At 42.7% G+C, this 20688-nt stretch overlaps 1 protein-coding gene across 4 annotated transcripts in view; it reads left to right on the forward strand.

The window, feature by feature from the left end:
• Window positions 1–20688, forward strand: part of LOC130358264 (glycerophosphodiester phosphodiesterase domain-containing protein 5-like) — a 200565-nt gene that overhangs the window by 44573 nt on the left and 135304 nt on the right. For all 4 annotated transcript variants that reach the window (XR_008889445.1, XM_056561240.1, XM_056561242.1 and 1 more), the window contains exon 2: window positions 20009–20180. Coding sequence is in view for 3 of the 4 variants with exons in the window: in XM_056561240.1 (XP_056417215.1) it covers window positions 20064–20180 (117 nt within the window). In the remaining variant the exon portion in view is untranslated. The remainder of the gene's footprint in view (window positions 1–20008; window positions 20181–20688) is intronic.

Raw genomic sequence — 20688 nt, forward strand, 5'->3', positions numbered from 1 at the left:
ATTATATTGTTCACAGGGCCCAAATCCAGCTTGCCAAAAATTCTGAATATCTATTGACTGCACCAGGTTTTGTCACCAAACTTTCCCAGAATCTTGAATGACCGCTCTGCCTGGTTACAGTCACTAGCACTGTGTTCTGTCCATTAGGGAGGAGGTACCTACCGTAAGTAGGCCACGGTATATGCTGCCACCAGTCAGTGCACAGCCTAGTGTAAATACCGCCGCCAGTCAGTGCACAGCCTAGTTTATATACCGCCGCCAGTCAGTGCACAGCCTAGTTTATATACCGCCGCCAGTCAGTGCACAGCCTAGTGTATATACTGCCGCCAGTCAGTGCACAGCCTAGTGTATATACTGCCGCCAGTCAGTGCACAGCCTAGTGTATATACTGCCGCCAGTCAGTGCACAGCCTAGTGGATACACTGCCGCCAGTCAGTGCACAGCCTAGTGTATATACTGCCGCCAGTCAGTGCACAGCCTAGTGTATATACTGCCGCCAGTCAGTGCACAGCCTAGTGTATATACTGCCGCCAGTCAGTGCACAGCCTAGTGTATATACTGCTGCCAGTCAGTGCACAACCTAGTGTATATACTGCCCCCAGTCAGTGCACAGCCTAGTGTATTTACCGCCGCCAGTCAGTGCACAGCCTAGTGTATATACCGCCGCCAGTCAGTGCACAGCCTAGTGTATATACTGCCCCCAGTCAGTGCACAGCCTAGTGTATATACCGCCGCCAGTCAGTGCACAGCCTAGTGTATATATTGCCGCCAGTCAGTGCACAGCCTAGTGTATATACTGCTGCCAGTCAGTGCACAGCCTAGTGTATATACCGCCGCCAGTCAGTGCACAGCCTAGTGTATATACTGCCCCTAGTCAGTGCACAGCCTAGTGTATGTACCGCTGCCAGTCAGTGCACAGCCTAGTGTATATACTGCTGCCAGTCAGTGCACAGCCTAGTGTATATACTGCCGCCAGTCAGTGCACAGCCTAGTGTATATACTGCCGCCAGTCAGTGCACAGCCTAGTGTATATACTGCCGCCAGTCAGTGCACAGCCTAGTGTATATACTGCCACCAGTCAGTGCACAGCCTAGTGTATATACTGCCGCCTGTCAGTGCACAGCCTAGTGTATATACTGCCGCCAATCAGTGCACAGCCTAGTGTATATATCGCCGCCAGTCAGTGCACAGCCTAGTGTATATACTGCTGCCAGTCAGTGCACAGCCTAGTGTATATACCGCTGCCAGTCAGTGCACAGCCTAGTGTATATACCGCCGCCAGTCAGTGCACAGCCTAGTGTATATACCGCCCCTAGTCAGTGCACAGCCTAGTGTATGTACCGCCGCCAGTCAGTGCACAGCCTATTGTATATACTGCCGCCAGTCATTGCACAGCCTAGTGTATATACTGCCGCCAGTCAGTGCACAGCCTAGTGTATATACTGCCGCCAGTCAGTGCACAGCCTAGTGTATATACTGCCGCCAGTCAGTGCACAGCCTAGTGTATATACCGCCGCCTATCAGTGCAAAGCCTAGTGTATATACTGCCGCCAATCAGTGCACAACCTAGTGTATATACTGCCGCCAGTCAGTGCACAGCCTAGTGTATATACTGCCGCCAGTCAATGTTGAGCCTAGTGTATATACTGCCGCCAGTCAGTGCACAACCTAGTGTATATACTGCCGCCAGTCAGTGCACAGCCTAGTGTATATACTGCCGCCAATCAGTGCACAACCTAGTGTATATACTGCCGCCAGTCAGTGCACAGCCTAGTGTATATACTGCCACCAATCAGTGCACAGCCTAGTGTAAATATCGCCGCCATTCAGTGCACAGGCTAGTGTGGCGGCCATATATATATACACTCACCCAGCCTTCTCAACACCAGATAAGACTAAACCATTAGCTTACAACAATGTTTCCCAACCAGGTTGCCTCCAGCTGTTGCAAAACTACGACTCCCAGCATGCCCGGACAGCCTTCGGCTGTCCGGGCATGCTGGGAGTTGTAGTTTTGCACCAGTTAAAAAAAAAAAACACCCCCCTTGGGGAAACCCTGTCATAAAATCTCAAACCACCTGTCAGACATTGTCCGTCTCGTCATTCTCTGGTGAACCTACCTGTGTGCGTTTGTTATTTCCGTCTGTGTTGTAGAGCGCGGTCAAGTTTGTCTCAAGGACATCTCACAGAGCGCAGTATTGATCGAGCCATTCCTGCAGACGCACAGCGCACATTCCTGGCTGTGGAAGCTGGAAAGGGTTAAAGTAAGGGGCTCAGTGTTTTATATGTAGATTACGTATGTCTTCACGCCCCCGTGTACATCTGCAACACGTGACTTCTATTATCTCCAATACCTTTTCTTTTTAAAATAGGCTAAAGCCCGTGCCCATTGTTACCCTGCCTGTACTATGTAATTTAGCGTAAAAATATCTACATTTCCCATGATTCATCTGGCTTTGCAGAGAGAAGGGGTGGAGTCTCATCACTGTAATTCACTTATTAAGACCAACCTAATCACCAGGATAGACTCCAGCAAGCAAAAGCCTAAACTGCTGAGACTCGTCAGTGGGCTGGGGTCAGTTCACATTATGTGCTATAACCTGTAATGGCAATTTAGGTGTTTTTGGGAATATTTTACGTCTTCGGGCTGTGTTCCCTTGTAGAATGACACATTTTTACTGTGATTTGCGCAATTGCGGTAAATAACTGTGGGCAGCCTGGGAGGAGGAGAGTGGAGGAGCTGAGCCGGTTAATGTATAATTTTGTAGGAAAACATGCCCTTTAACTTGTAATTCGTTCTTTTCAATTCCTACTCGCTCTGAGTAGGACCGCCCACTGGACACCTAAACCCGGTGATTGACAAACGTCATCATTTAAAGGGATATTCCAGGAATTTTTTTTTATGTGACTATGCTACATGGGCTGTAAAGTTAGTGTAGCTCATAATATAGAGTCTGTACCTGTGTGTGATGTTTTTCTCACAATTTTTCTGTGATTTTCACCCCAATATTTATTTATTTATACAAAATGACTGTTGTCATAGATTTTTCCCAGCTTGCAATGCGGCCGAGACATGACATCACTAGTCAGCTGATGACAGGGAGCCTTTCTGCTTCAATGGGTGGAGGGATCGCTTGGTTGGAGAGAGATCAATCTGCATCTAATGCAACAGCGGTAGGCACCCTGATTGAAAACCACAGGTCTTTTGAATGGATGCAGCTCATTTATGTTTCAATGGGTGGGGTGGCTGATGTGTGGGAGCGAGGAAAATGGAATTGTGGGATTTGTAGTAATAAAACAGTCGAACAGGAAATTAAAGTTCACAAAAAGCTAGCCACAGTGTTATGGTAATCTCACAGCATAGCCATTTAGCCCCAAGACAAGTACAGATCCTTCCTAAGCATGTCCATTACTGTCTGCCAGGTACGTACTAAAATCACCTTATGGTGGAGAACCGCTTTTAATGTCGATGCTAAGACTGCGTGCTGGACTCCTAAACCCAGAGCAAGCAGGAATTGTAACATTTATAATTTTATTTTCCTGCTTGCTCCGGGTTTAGGAGTCCAGTGGGTGGTTCTTTCTTAATTATATGGTGTAGGACTGCCCATTGGACTCCTAAGCATGAAGCAAGCAGGAATGAAATGAATTTTTTAATTTGCATTGAATGTTTTTTACACAGATCTGTACATCGTTCTGCTCAGCATCTCCTACTCTGTGACTACTTGTTCAATGTGACAAGGAGTGTTCTAAATCTCCAAAACTTGACTAGTCCCGCCCCCACCCAGCACTGGTGTTCACCACGATTGTGTACTTGTAATGCATCTTATGTAACACACACACAACACTGCAGTCCCAGGATGCCTAGGCATGGTCATCCCGCTTTTCACATATCTTAAATGACAAATACTTTTGCACCAGGGATGCCCCAATACCATTTTTTGACTGAGTACCAATACTTTTTTTCAAGCACTTACCACTACCTATACTTTTTTTTTTTTTTTTTTTATGTCATGTAACAGCAGAGGTGGCTGTAGACTTTAGAATGCCTTAGGTGGAAGTCGATCATGAGGCCCTCACTGACACTCATAGTTAACATGCCCCAGTAGTTAAGTAGGGAACCCCCCAGTAGTTAGGTAAAAAAAAGCATCCCCTATTGTGTATCCACCAGTAGGTAGATAAGGAATCCCCACCTATTAGGTAGAGGCCCCTGGTAGATATGTAATCCCACCCCCCTATTAGGTAAAAACCCCCAGTAGATAGACAAGGAATCGCCACCTATAAGGTAGAAGCCCTCGGTAGGTTGGTAATTGCCCCCCCCATTAGGTAGAAGCCCCCAGTAGGTAGGTAATGGGGCAGGGGATTAGGTAGAAGCCCCTGGTAGATAGGTAATTTCCCCTCCCCAATATTAGGTAGAAGCCACCAGTAGGTAGGTAATCCCCCTCTATTAGGTAGAAGCCACCAATAGATAGGTAGGTAATCCGCTCCCATATCGGGTAGAAGCCCCCAGTAGGTAGGTAAGGAATCCCGCCCCCAATAGGTAGGTAGATACAGAATCACCCCCTATTAGGTAAAAGCCCCCAGTAGGTAGGGAATTCCATTCAATTAGAAAGAAGCCCCTGGTAGGTAGGTAGGTAGGTAGAAAGAGAATCCCCCCTAGAAAGCTCATCCTTAGCTTTCTAGCTCATGAACAGAGGTTCCACCCGAGTGCTCTACTCCATTGAAATGTGGGAAAACACAGAGCTGATAAGTGGGGAACAAGTATGATGCCCCTATAGCTTCGCAGCATTATGATTGTGTTTCCCAACCAGTGTGCCTCCAGCTGTTGCAAAACTACTGGGAGTTGTAGTTTTGCAACAGCTGGAGGCCCCTATAATGAAAAGGAAACGTCTTATTGATTTCCGATGTTGCCCCGTATGGGAATTCCCATTACATCTAATCGATATGCAGAGCTGATATCTAATAGGAGTACGGTTCAGTGTCTGGTCAGGTAATAGAGATGTTGTCTATACCATCAGGATGTCGGGCGTTTACTTATAATCGCGTCAGGAAGCCTTCCATATTGTTGTCCTGGGGCGCCTCCGAACTGCTCATCTCTGTCCCATGAAATATTTATTACGTTAATACCAGGTTCCCTGTATGATCACTTACTCTGAGCCACCCAGTCTGGATTTTATATAAAGGTTATAGGTCAGGAAGCAAAAAATATTTAATCAGAGGTCGGTGTCAGATCACTGTTCCTCGGGTGTATGGGAAGAAGATTATGTGAGATATTTGGCACTAGAACCTATGGTACTACGTGTCCCTCTGGGGTGGGGAAAGATTACATTTCTCTTTATTCTGGGAAGAGTAGGTACCATAACAATGCTGCCTATTTGCATGTATAATACTATAATACTGTATCCTATATACAAGAATATAACTACTATATTACTGCCTCCTATGTACAAGAATATAACTACTATAATACTGCCTCCTATGTACAAGAATATAACTACTATAATACTGCCCCCTATATACAAGAATATAACTACTATAATCCTGCTCCCTATATACAAGAATATAACTACTATAATACTGCTCCCTATATACAAGAATATAACTACTATAATCCTGCTCCCTATATACAAGAATATAACTACTATAATACTGCCTCCTATGTACAAGAATATAATTACTATAATACTGCTCCTATATACAAGAATATAACTACTATAATACTGCTCCCTATATACAAGAATATAACTACTATAATCCTGCTCCCTATATACAAGAATATAACTACTATAATACTGCTCCTATATACAAGAATATAACTACTATAATACTGCCTCTTATATACAAGAATATAACTACTATAATACTGCTCCAATATACAAGAATATAACTACTATAATACTGCTCCAATATACAAGAATATAACTACTATAATACTGCTCCTATATACAAGAATATAACTACTATAATACTGCTCCTATATACAAGAATATAACTACTATAATACTGCTCCTATATACAAGAATATAACTACTATAATACTGCCCCTATATACAAGAATATAACTACTATAATACTGCCACTATATACAAGAATATAACTACTATAATACTGCCACTATATACAAGAATGTAACTACTATAATACTGCTCCTATATACAAGAATATAACTAATATAATACTGCTCCTATATACAAGAATATAACTAATATACTACTTCTCCTATATGCAAGAATATAACTACTATAATACTGCCTCCTATATACAAGAATATAACTACTATAATACTGCTCCTATATACAAGAATATAACTACTATAATACTGCTCCTATATATAATAATATAACTACAATAATACTGCCTCCTATATACAAGAATATAACTACTATAATACTGCTCCCTATATACAAGAATATAACTACTATAATACTGCTCCCTATATACAAGAATATAACTACTATAATCCTGCTCCCTATATACAAGAATATAACTACTATAATACTGCTCCTATATACAAGAATATAACTACTATAATACTGCCTCTTATATACAAGAATATAACTACTATAATACTGCTCCAATATACAAGAATATAACTACTATAATACTGCTCCAATATACAAGAATATAACTACTATAATACTGCTCCTATATACAAGAATATAACTACTATAATACTGCTCCAATATACAAGAATATAACTACTATAATACTGCTCCAATATATAATAATATAACTACTATAATACTGTCCTCTATAGTCAGTACTTTAAAATGTAAACCTACTTAATGTTATAACCTTACAATCTATATGTATCCTCTCCCTGTGTAGAGATGAGGATCCCTGGGGAGTAATACTGTACACTGGTAAAGGACATTTCTGTTCCCATCACAATGCGGACATTGATTTTAGCGGACTCCCAGACAGAATAAGATTATCCCAGTAGCCGCAGTCACGGTTATGAAGCCAATTAAGAGGGAGAAGGTATATGTGCATATAAGAAGAGAAAGGTCACCGCATCGATGCACAGTCATTAGGAAGGACCCCAACCAGCACAGGAACCCAACAAACAGGAGCCCAAAATAGCTTTAATTATTTACAATATCCAATGAAGCAGGAAGAGAACACGATCTCCTCACTGTTCTGTAAGGTCAATTCTGCTGAAACAGAGGAGGCTGGAAGTCTACACCAACCGCACAAGACAACAACGCTGCACCGGGGGGGGTCATTGTCTACTGCACCCATCAACATGAGGAGCCAGAGTTACATTCTTATACACAGGAGGCAGTATTACCGTATAGCAGTTATATTCTTGTATATAGGAGCAGTATTATAGTAGTTATATTCTTGTATATAGGAGCAGTATTATAGTAGTTATATTCTTGTATATAGGAGGAGTATTATAGTAGTTATATTCTTGTATATAGGAGCAGTATTATAGTTGTTATATTCTTGTATATAGGAGGCAGTATTATATTAGTTATATTCTTGTATATAGGAGCAGTATTATAGTAGTTATATTCTTGTATATAGGTGCAGTATTATAGTAGTTATATTCTTGTATATAGGAGCAGTATTATAGTAGTTATATTCTTTTATATAGGAGCAGTATTATAGTAGTTATATTCTTGTATATAGGAGGCAGTATTATAGTAGTTATATTCTGGTATATAGGAGGCAGTATTATAGTAGTTATATTCTTGTATATAGGAGCAGTATTATAGTAGTTATATTCTTGTATATAGGAGGCAGTATTATAGTAGTTATATTCTTGTATATAGGAGGCAGTATTAGTTATATTCTTGTATATAGGAGCAGTATTATAGAAGTTATATTCTTGTATATAGGAGCAGTATTATAGTAGTTATATTCTTGTATATAGGAGCAGTATTATAGTAGTTATATTCTTGTATATAGGTGCAGTATTATAGTAGTTATATTCTGGTATATAGGAGTAGTATTATAGTAGTTATATTGTATATAGGAGGCAGTATTATAGTAGTTATATTCTTGTATATAGGTGCAGTATTATAGTAGTTATATTCTTGTATATAGGAGCAGTATTATAGTAGTTATATTCTTGTATATAGGAGGCAGTATTATAGTAGTTATATTCTTGTATATAGGAGGCAGTATTATAGTAGTTATATTCTTGTATATAGGAGCAGTATTATAGTAGTTATATTCTTGTATACAGGAGCAGTATTATAGTAGTTATATTCTTGTATATAGGAGGCAGTATTATAGTAGTTATATTCTTGTATATAGGAGCAGTATTATAGTAGTTATATTCTTGTATATAGGAGGAGTATTATAGTAGTTATATTCTTGTATATAGGAGGCCGTATTATAGTACAAGGAAGTGGAGCTGTATGCTCTGGACCAACGACCAATGAAGTCTCTTTGCGCAATCGGACCCGCCGGTCCCGCCCCGGCTTCACAAAGGAAATCCAACAAGGAAAAATTGTCCAGCGCCTGGTGTGCACTTAAAAACTTGCTTTTATTGCTTGACTGGGGTCATAGTACAGGTAAAGGAACATCTGACACGTTTCGCACTCGCAGGTGCTTAATCGTAGCCTGCGAGTGCGAAACGCGTCACTTTCCTTTACCTGTACTGTGTCTCCAGTCAAGCAATTAAAGCAAGTTTTTTAGTGCACACTAGGCGCTGGATAATTTTTTCTTGCAGTATTATAGTAGTTAGTTATTCTTGTACATAACGAGCTGTTTTATTATAGTTGTATTATTATTATGCAAACTGAATTGGAAGCGTTTATTCTTTCCTGTGTTGCCATCATTGTTGTGTTTTAACCTTGGTTCATTTTTTTTTTCTGTGATCACATTGAAATAATAGAATTTTTTTGAGAATAACGTATAAGGGATAGTGTCGGAGCTGTTTTTGGGGTGAGAATTGCGATAAATATAACATTTATCGCAGTTCTCGCTTCTACCGTGTATATAAGGGGGGGATAAGATGGTTATTTTTCTGTGGGAACAGTTGTACATGTGAACAGATTGAACTTCATGATATAAAAGGATTCGCCAATTTGTTCACAGATTAATTGGCTCATAAGCGCGTGGCGTCCCCAACTGTTGACAAGCCTTTCTGGCTGAGCAGATTTTCCGCAGATTCCAGGCATCAGGTGCCCAAATGTTGTTTTTTTTTTTTTTTCTTCTCTTGAAGAGTATGAAAAATTCCCAGTAAATGTTATAGGTTTTACTTCTTAAAGGGGTTCTCCACCATAAGGTGTTTTTAGTAAGTACCTGTCAGACAGTAATGGACATGCTTAGAAAGGATCCGTGCTAGTCTTTGGGATAAATGGCTATGTTGTGATATTACCATAACACTGTAGCTACCTTTTTGTGAACTGGCAATTTCCTGTTGGAGTTTGTTCTCTTAAACTATAAATCCAGTAATTCCTTGTTTGTAAGTGTGAGGTCACTTTATTCCCTCCACACATCACCCACCGCCACCCATTGAAACACACCTGTGCTGCCTCCAATGCAATAGACCAGTGTTTTCTAACCAGGGTGCCTCCTGCTGATTTCCCACCCACCTAGCGGTCGCTCCACCCATCGAAGCACAGACAGGCTCCCTCTAAACACCTGACTAGTGATGTAATGTCTTGGGCCTCACTACAACCGAGGACGACAGTAATTTTGTATGCTGGTAAAAATTTAAGTTTGGGGCAAAAAATCACATAAGAATTGTGAGATCACCATGAAACACAGGGACAGACACTAGATGAGGAACTACACTAACTTAACAGCCTCTGTAGGATAGTCAAATAAAAATCCTGGAGTACCCCTTTAAATTACCAAAAAAATCTTTTTAGATGGGTTAGTACCTAAGCCAGATTATTATTTTTTTCCCCTGAGAAATTGTCACTCCAAGTAAATAGACCGATCATCTTTGGGCCTTGGGCTTTGATGGTTGTGTTAGTACCTGGATGATGGTTGTGGTAGTACCTAGATGATGGTTGTGGTAGTACCTAGATGATGGTTGTGGTAGTACCTAGATGATGGTTGTGGTAGTACCTGGTGCGCAATGAGCTCCAGCAGAATTTTACTTCATATTTCGCACTCAAGTGGAGGACTGTGGTCTCAAACTGTGACTCCCCCCAATGTTTCAAAACTTCAACTCCCGGCATGCTTGGAGTTGAAGTTTTGCAACATCTGGAGGGTCACAGACTGAGACCCCTGGTCTAGGACAGGGGTCTCAAACTCCCGGCCCGTGGGCCATTTGCGGCCTGCAGAAACGAAAGTTTGTGGCCCGCGCCAGGTATGTAGTGAAGAAAACTGTGTCTTGAAGCAGTTCTGTGTCCTGAGCAGAGCAGAGACTGCACCCCCCCCCCCCCCCCCATCAACCAATCACAGTGTCTCAGCACAGTGACAGCACTTTCCTCAGCTATTCTGGACATAGAACACTTCAAGACACAGTTTACTTCACTACTGTCTGTGTGTGCATGTGTGGGTGTGTGTCTGTATGCTTGTGTGTGTCTGTGGGTGTGGGTGGGTGTCTGTATGCTTGTGTGTGGGTGTGGGTGTCTGTCTGTGAGTGGGGGGGGGGGGGGAGAGGGGGGTAGGGGGTAATCGACAATGCTACCTAATGGGGGGAACCTGCTTCTACCTAATGTGGGGAACCTGCTTCTACCTAATGTGGGGAACCTGCTTCTACCTAATGTGGGGAACCTGCTTCTACCTAATGTGGGGAACCTGCTTCTACCTAATGTGGGGAACCTGCTACTACTTAATGTGGGGAACCTGCTACTACCTAATGTGGGGAAACTGCTGCCTACCTAATGTGGGGAAACTGCTACTAGCTAATGTGGGGAAACTGCTGCTTACCTAATGTGGGGAACCTGCTGCCCACCTAATGTGTGGAACCTGCTTCTACTTAATGTGGGGAACCTGCTACTACTTAATGTGGGGAAACTGCTGCCTACCTAATGTGGGGAAACTGCTGCCTACCTAATGTGGGGAAACTGCTGCCTACCTAATGTGGGGAAACTGCTACTAGCTAATGTGGGGAAACTGCTGCCTACCTAATGTGGAGAACCCCCAGAAGTAGCACCCCTATCATCCGTCAGCTCATGCTATTACCACACGGGGTAGGGGGAATGGGGGGTTGCTGGTGGATGATGGGGGTGCTACTGCTGGTGGAGGGTGTTGCTGGTGGATGATGAGGGGCGTATGATGAGGGCATTATATCTAATGGGCGCATGCGGCACAGCCTCACCCAGCTGCTACCTCCATTGGCGATTGTGTGTGTGCATGTGTGTGTGTCTGTCTGTGTGTGGGTGTCTGTCTGTGAGTCGGGGGGGGGGGGGGGGGTGAGAGGGGGGTAGGGGGTAATCGACAATGCTACCTAATGTGGGGAACCTGCTTCTACCTAATATGGGGAACCTGCTTCTACCTAATGTGGGGAACCTGCTACTACTTAATGTGGGGAACCTGCTACTACTTAATGTGGGGAACCTGCTACTTCTTAATGTGGGGAACCTGCTGCCTACCTAATGCGGGGAACCTGCTACCTACCTAATGTGGGGAACCTGCTACCTACCTAATGTGAGGAACCTGCTGCCTACCTAATGTGGGGAACCTGCTGCCTACCTAATGTGGGGAAACTGCTACTAGCTAATGTGGGGAACCTGCTGCCTACCTAATGTGGGGAACCCCCAGAAGTAGCACCCCCATCATCCGTCAGCTCATGCTATTACCACACGGGGTAGGGGGAATGGGGGGTTGCTGGTGGATGATGGGGGTGCTACTGCTGGTGGAGGGTGTTGCTGGTGGATGATGAGGGGCGTATGATGAGGGCATTATATGTAATGGGCGCATGCGGCCCAGCCTCACCCAGCTGCTACCTCCAGTGGCCCCTGGATAATTTGAGTTTGAGATCCCTGGTCTAGGAAGATGAGATGTGCAGATGTTGGGACTAGGGATTTTGGGGGAGACTTATCAAAACCTAAGTAGAAGTGTAGTGCAGTTGTCCATAGCAACCAATCAGATCGCTTCTTTCATTCTTCAGAATGAAAATGAAAGTAGTAATCTGGTTGCTATGGGCAACTTCCCCTCTCTTCCTCTACACAGGTCTTGATAAATGTCTCCCCCTTTGCCTCCATGTCTAAGAAAATATAGAACTGATGACACAAAATCACAAATTTTGTCTTCTTTAGGAAATTGAAAGCGCAATTTTGCTACTTTTTGGGAGTTTCAATTTTACGCAGTGTATTTTACAGTAAAACTAAAGTGTTCTCGTTATTCTGTTGGTGAATACGATTGAAACGATACCTATAGTTACGTGTTTTTTTTTATTTTTTTTATTTAATTGTACAACTTTTTTGATAAAATAAATATGCTTCTGACCCCTATTGGGGGAGATTTATCAAAACCTGTTACAGAGGGATAGTCGAGCAGTTGCCTGTAGCAACCAATCAGATCGCTTCTTTCATTTTAAAAAAGGCCTTTGAAAAATGAAAGAAGCAATCTGATTGGTTGCTATGGGCAACAGGTCAACTTTTCCTTTGCACAGGTTTTGATAAATCCCCCTCCTATAACTTCCCTATTATTTCTGTGTACGGGGCTGTATGAGGGATCATTTTTTTGCGCCGTGATGTGTAGCTTTTATCTTTATGTTGTTTTGATTGGACTTTTATTTACCTCTTATACCTCTCACCGTATCCAGTTACCGCATCCACACATCCTTTAAAAAGAGGTACTCCGGTGAAAAATATTTTTTATCTAATTAACTGGTGACAGAAAGTTTAAACAGATTTGTAAATTACTTCTAATTAAAAATCGTAATCCTTCCAGTACTTATTAGCTGCTGGAAGTTCTTTTCTTCTTGAATTTCTTTTCTGTCTGACCACTGTGCTCTCTGCTGACACCTGTGTCCATTTTACCATTTTACCATTTTAGGAACTGTCCAGAGTAGGAGCAAATCCCCATAGCAAACCTCTCCTGCTCAGGACAGTTCCTGAAATGGGCAGAGATGTCAGCAGAGAGCACTGTGGTCAGACTGGAAAGAAATTCAAAATGAAAAGAACTTCTTGTGGAGCTAATAAGTACTGGAAGGATTAAGATTTTTAAATAGAAGTCATTTACAAATCGGTTTAAATTTATGTCACCAGTCGATTTAGAAAAAATTGTTTTACAATGGAGTACCCCTTTTAAAGGGGTATCTGAAAGATAGGGGATAAGATGTTTTGATCGTGGGGGTCCCCTGCAATCTCCGAGCCGGCAGTGACTGCGTCTGGAACACGAAAGCTTGGAGCTTCAGTGTTCGTGATGTCATGCCACGCCCCCTCCATTCATGTCTATGGGAGGAGGCGTGACGGCTACTACGTAGCCGTCACGCCTCCTCCCATAGACATAAATGGAGGGTCGTGGCGGCTGTAGTCGCCAGTCATCCGACCCGGAGTGGGGTTCGCTCTGTGCACGGATGACCGGGGTGCACGGAGATCGGACATTTTATCAATCAGACCTTTTATCCCCTATCCTTCGGATAGGGGTTAGGGGTTAGGGTATGTTCACACTACAGAGTGTGAACGGAATCTCCGCTCGCAGAATTCCGCGAGCGTAGATTCAGCCTGGCAGCCGACGGCGGCGGTAGGACTGCGCAGCACTGCGCCGTCACCATTGATGGCCATGCAGTACTCGCGGACTTCCGCGCAAAGAATAAACATGTTCCTTCTTTGCACAGAACAATTTCAGTGGCGGAATTGTCCGCCGATGAAATTCCGCAGTGTGAACGGGTCTCGCGGAGACCCATTCACACTAATGTTAAATTCATACCCTTAAAGGGGTATTCCAGGCAAAAACTTTTTATATATATATATCAACTGGCTCCGGAAAGTTAAACAGATTTGTAAATTACTTCTATTAAAAAATCTTAATCCTTCCAATAGTTATTAGCTTCTGAAGTTTTCTGTCTAACTCCTCAATGATGATGTCACGTCCCGGGAGCTGTGCATGATGGGAGAATATCCCCATAGGAACTGCACAGCTCCCGGGACGTGAGTCATCAGAAAGCAGTTAGACAGAAAACAGCAACTCAACTTCAGAAGCTAATAACTATTGGAAGGATTAAAAATTTTCCGGAGCCAGTTGATATATAAAAAAAAAAGTTTTTGCCTGGAATACCCCTTTAAGATGTTTTTCGCCTGAGTACCCCTTTATCAGTGTCACACCTGTGTGTGTGCTTTAATGCAGTTCCGTTCCATTGAAGTGAATTGAGACGAGACAATTGTAATACCACACACAACCTGGGAACAAGGGTGGTGCTGTTTTTCGGAAGACATCAGCAGTGTTTTTCTATTTCTTCTTGTACCTGGTTGGATACAATGTTACATTGTTTTACAATGTTTATTATTCGCTCTTTCCAGACGAGACTCTCGATAGAGTAACGCAGGTTCTTGGCCGGACGTCTCTTATGTTGTGCAATGAAGTTTCGGATTACCCATGATGGGGGCGATCACGTGGAGGTGACAGACCTGCCAGGAATGTCATTCTTATCTCCGCCATCAGGAATGCAGGTGGATGATGGAGTAGTAGTTTGTGCGGTTCCATTCTTCACTTACATTCCTCTCCCCTTGGTCATGTTTGTGTACGTTGCGTAATGTTTCGACAATATAACTCTTAAAATAGCTGTAAATCCCATATACTCTCCCCCCGTGCCCATACGTCAGCCAAGAGCCGCAGCACACAGATGATCCAGCCTTATGGATTAGAAGAGCGGGCGGCTTTACTTCTCCTTCATGGGTTTTATCTCTTTGTTTAATGCCAGCGGTGTTTATCAGCGAAGGCCCCGGAGAATAGAGAGTGTGTGCCGGCTGTCAGCCCAGTGATCAGCGCATAGAGATCAGTGAGTGTTTGTTGTGCCAGCGCAGTGGTCAGCCTGGCATCATTATTATACATCATTACCGCAGGCCTTGTAAGCCAAATCTGCACCGTATGCCGTAGGTCCAAGACTTAAAGGGCAAATACAGACATGATTCGTAGCATTAATGGTGCCCTAGTGATTATGCGCTAAGGAAATCTGAAATGTAGATTCTGAATAAGATTTTATTTTTCCCCCCCATTTTTGCTCTGAATGTCTCTCATCATTCTTCAGGATGGAGACAAATGTCATATTCAGCTGTATAGGTACTATAAAAATGTTCCTATGTGCAAGAATATACCTACCGTAATAATAATCATGTGCACAAGAATATAACTACTATAATACTGCTACTATATACAAGAATATAACTACTATAATACTGCTACTATATACAAGAATATAACAACTATAATACTGCTCCTATATACAAGAATATTACTACTATAATACTGCTCCTATATACAAGAATATAACTACTATAATACTGCTCCTATATACAAGAATATAACTACTATAATACTGCTCCTATATACAAGAATATAACTACTATAATACTGCCCCTATATACAAGAATATAACTACTATAATACTGCCCCTATATACAAGAATATAACTACTATAATACTGTCCCTATATACAAGAATATAACTACTATAATACTACCTCCTATATACAAGAATATAACTACTATAATACTGCTCCTATATACAAGAATAGAACTACTATAATACTGCTCCTTTATACAAGAATAGAACTACTATAATACTGCCCCTATATACAAGAATATAACTACTATAATACTGCTCCTATATACAAGAATATAACTGATATAATACTGCTCCTATATACAAGAATATAACTACTATAATACTGCTCCTATATACAAGAATATAACTGATATAATACTGCTCCTATATACAAGAATATAACTACTATAATACTGCCTCCTATGTACAAGAATATATCTGCTATAATACTGCTCCTATATACAAGAATATAACTACTATAATACTGCTCCTATATACAAGAATATAACTACTATAATACTGCTCCTATATACAAGAATATAACTACTATAATACTGCTCCTATATACAAGAATATAACTACTATAATACTGCTCCTATATACAAGAATATAACTACTATAATACTGCTCCTATATACAAGAATATAACTACTATAATACTGATCCTATATACAAGAATATAACTACTATAATACTGATCCTATATACAAGAATATAACTACTATAATACCGCCTCAATGTCCCCCTTGCACATACACAGGTGTGGGCAGTTGAAATTCAGAACGCTCTAATCCTCCCTCATTTTCTCGGAGGAGAATCGGTAGACCCATTAACAATTTAGATGGTCATCTGGTCTGTATTGGGCCTTTAGATCCTTCAGATCAGTTACGTTGTTATATTGGTGTATACGTGGATGGTAATGGTATAAATGTGAGGTATATGATCTCCAACCAGACTACAACATCTCCTGAAGGTTTATTGATTTGTTAATCTCGTGAGTCCCAGAATCTGCTCTATGAGACCCATTCGCCTCACGCCCACCTATTGTACATCAAACAGCGGATGTGTAATAGGTAACAAATGAACTTGTCAATAAATCAATGGACCTCTCCCCCCATCTGGAGACCTCCAGCCTTTTCCATAGTCATTAGGGCTGATGTGTTTGTGTAAACCTTATTGACTTAGTCTATTAATGCAATGATTGAGCAAGTATAGAGAGAGAGAGAGAGAGAGCGCTGTTCATCCGGGGATGTCTAAGGGCTTGGAATGTCTATGTGGAATTTCCTCTGTGGATCCGCGATCATGGTAAATGGAGCAGAAATTATCTTAAAGGGGCACTCCGCTGCTTAGCATTTGGAACAAACTGTTCCGAACGCTGGAGCCGGGAGCTCGTGACGTCATAGCCCCTCCCCCTCAATCCAAGTCTATGGGAGGGGGCGTGACACCTCCCATAGACTTGGATTGAGGGGGCGGGGCGAGATGTCATGAGGGGGCGGGGCTATGATGTCACGAGCTCCCGACTCCAGCGGCCAACATGCCCATAAGAGCCGCTGATCTTCCCTGTACACATATTTAAAGGGGTACTCCGCTGCTCAGCGTTTGGAACAAACTGATCCGATCGAGGGAGCTCGTGATGTCATAGCCCCGCACCCTCATGACATCACGTCCCGCCCCATCAATACAAGTCTATGGGAGGGGGCGTGACTGCCGTCACGCCCCCTCCCATAGACTTGCATAGAGGTGGCGGGATGTGACATCATGAGGGGGCGGGGCTGTGACATCATGAGGCGCCAGCTCCAGCGTTCGGATCAGTTTGTTCCAAATGTTGAGCAGCGGAGTACCCCTTTAAATATGTGCACAGGGAAGATCAGCGGCTCTTATTGGCATGTCTGCAGCAGGAGATTATAATTCTGCAGCAAAGCACATGGCAGTCTGTGCTGGCATTGGCAGTCGCTACCGCCCGGTGAACAGCTATGGAGACTGACCGCCATCGCTGCATGATTGAAATCTCTCACTGATCATCTACTTACGTGCTACTTCAGATCCATGCCCAGAGCTGCCTTGGCTATCCACTACTGCCAACATCGTGAAATGGGCAGCCTCGGGAGCCCATGGCACAATGGTGGTGGTAGGGCAGTTCTTGACATGGATCTAAAGGACCTGTAAGTAAATGATCAGTGGCTCTAAATGGCGTTCGCGCATTGGGAGATTTATACTCCTGTGGCAATTTCGTGGAGTCTCTATACCTGTTGACCAGGAGGGACTTTTCTGCAATTCTCTGGTGTGAACAGAGCAGCAAAATTCCCATTGAAATAAACGAGAGATTACTGCAAGCCGAATCGGTGCGAAAATGAAAGTGTACCGATCGTATCACAGAAAAAATAATGCTTATCTATGTTACTAGGTCATGCAGATTCTTTTTGTTTTTTTATGTCTAGCTTCTGTAGTTGGCTCACAAATCCCTCAGTCCTGTTGCTCACTCATTCTGACATCCACTGCTTGGGAAGGGGCGTGTCCGAGGCAAGCACTGAGCCTGCCCTCACTCGCCATGCATTCACTTCCTTCCTGAGTCTGCTGTGCTGGGTCTCTTCATCCAATTACTGCAGACTGCTCTGTAACCTCTCCTGTCTGTTTTCATGCTTCTGTCTGATAGGACAGGAGTGAGCACAGAGGAGTGCTAGTCCATCCTCCCTTCCTGATTTTTGTCCCTGCCTGTCCTTCAGCTTGGACAAAGATGATGAAGCAGTTGGACGTCATTCTGTTCTGGATGGTAGGAGGACCCCTAGTGGTGGATTTTATAAGCCATGATCTCTAAATGAAAATGTAATTTTCTTATTAAAGGGGTATTCCAGGCCAAAACTTTTTTTTTTTTGTTATATATCAACTGGCTCCGGAAAGTTAAACAGAATTGTAAATTACTTCTATTAAAAAATCTTAATCCTTCCAATAGTTTTTAGCTTCTGAAGTTGAGTTGTTGTTTTCTGTCTAACTGCTCTCTGATGACTCGCGTCCCGGGAGCTGTGCAGTTCCTATGGGGATATTCTCCCATCATGCACAGCTCCCGGGACGTGACATCATCATTGAGCAGTTAGACAGAAAACTTCAGAAGCTAATAACTATTGGAAGGATTAAGATTTTTTTAATAGAAGTAATTTACAAATCTGTTTAATTTTCCGGAGCCGGTTGATATATATAAAAAAAGGTTTTGCCTGGAATACCCCTTTAAGTATATTAGAAAGCTTATAAGATGTATAATCGCGGGGGTCCCCCCACCCACCTTTGTGAGCTCTTTGCAGCGCTGGAGGCTCAGAGTGTGTAGCAGGACGACCACGGGGCCGGAGTATTGTGATGTCACGACCCCGCCCCGTGTGACGTCACGCTGCGCCCCCTCAATGCAAGTCTATGGGAGGGGGCGTGATGGGGAATGTAGGTGGCTTCTTTACATGTGACCAATGGGACTGAATATGGTTTGGTTCTTCAATAGGGATCGACCGATTATCGGTTTGGCCGATATTATCGGCCAATATTCACCATTTTGGACGTTATCGGTATTGGCAATTACCTTGCTGATATGCCGATAATGCGCTGCCTCCCCGGCCAGAGACCGCCGCCGCTGCTGCCCCATTGCCTCCCCCATCCCCGGTTTTATAATTACCTGTTCCCGGGGTCCGATAGACTAAAGCCTAGGTCTCCAAACCGTGCACCTTTTTGGATAGACCAAAGCCATTGGCTGTCTGGGCATGCTGGGAGTTGTAGTTTTACAAGATCTGGAGGTCCACAGTTTGGAGACCACTGATCTAGAACATGAAAGGTGATAAGAATTTAATGGCTTATTCGTCCTTCTGTTTTTAAAGTCGATTATTATTACCGGGTGGTTGCGGCCCTGACATTCTCCATTTCTGGCCCCCACTGTGTTACTTGGTATTTATAAAGGTTGACCTGGAAAATCATTGTACCATAGAACCTGGGATAGACGCTCGTGAATTGTTGTCACATGGTAACGAAAATGTCACTCCGGGAAATTTCACCTTAATTAATCGACCAATGGTGGTGGGAGCATTATTTGGTAAAGCACCTGCTGTAAAGATTTATGCTGCTCTTATTTACATTGCTGAAGAAAAACTTTTACTAAAAAGAAGCACTCTGGGAAGTAAATTATAGGCAGAAACGCGACATGTGAACACAACCTCAGGGGAGGTCCTGCTCCCATAGAGATAGCAGCAGTATACAGATAGAGCTGGAGGGGAGGGGGTGTATAACTACTATATATTCTGATTTCATAGAGGTAGAAGCAGTATACCGATAGAGCTGGAGGGGAGGAGTATAACTACTATATGTCCTGATCCTATAGAGAGAGAGCTGGAGGGGAGGTATATAACTACTACGGTATATATCCTGATCTTATAGCGATCGCAGCAGCAGTATACAGATAGAGCTGGGAGGGAAGGCAGCTGGATTCAAATATTCTTTATATTCTTTATATTCAGATCTTATTTTTTTTCATACTGTATTGCACTCTACAATGTAGAATCTGGATGTATTCACTTATTTATTTTTTTTAGGTATTAATAGTCACGTGACTTCTTTTTTTTTTTCTCATTGTCAGGAGTGGCGGGCCCAATGGACATTTAATAGGCATCTGCTAAACCGCTGGAGAGAGTATGGTAAAGCACCAACCGCTACAGTACTACGAGCCGCAGTTATGTTTGTCATGCCTGACGGGAATTTACGGTTGCCGATGGAAACGGTATCAGCGGTCACATGACGACACTACCAAGGTAAGAATCATTTTTATAGGTTTTTATCTGTCCTCCTAGATCAGTGGTCTCCTAACTGCGGCCCTTCAGATATTATTACAATTATTTACTTTATTTATTAATAATAATAATAATAATAATATTATTATTATTATTATTATTATTATTATTATTATTATTATTATTATCATCATCATCAAAAAATAATTTCCCGGTGAAAATGGACAGCCCGGAAAGACTAACCCTCCCGGTCCCTGCAGCATACATGGCCCGGACCAGCTCACCCTTCCTTCCCACCGAGGGGAGGTGAGTAGAAAACTAAAGGGGGGGTCTGGATGACGACGAAGGCCGCAGTGGTCTTCAACCTGTGGACCTGCAGATGTTTAAAAACTACAACTCCCAGCATGCCCGGACAGCTGATGGCTTTCCAGGCATGCTGGGAGTTGTAGTTTTGCAACATCTGGAGGTCCGCAGGTTGAAGACCACTGAAAAGGGATTGACAGGCGGAGAGTTCACTCGAGTATAAGCC

The sequence above is a fragment of the Hyla sarda genome, chromosome 2 (assembly GCF_029499605.1).
Source record: "Hyla sarda isolate aHylSar1 chromosome 2, aHylSar1.hap1, whole genome shotgun sequence".
NCBI classification, from domain to species: domain Eukaryota; kingdom Metazoa; phylum Chordata; class Amphibia; order Anura; family Hylidae; genus Hyla; species Hyla sarda.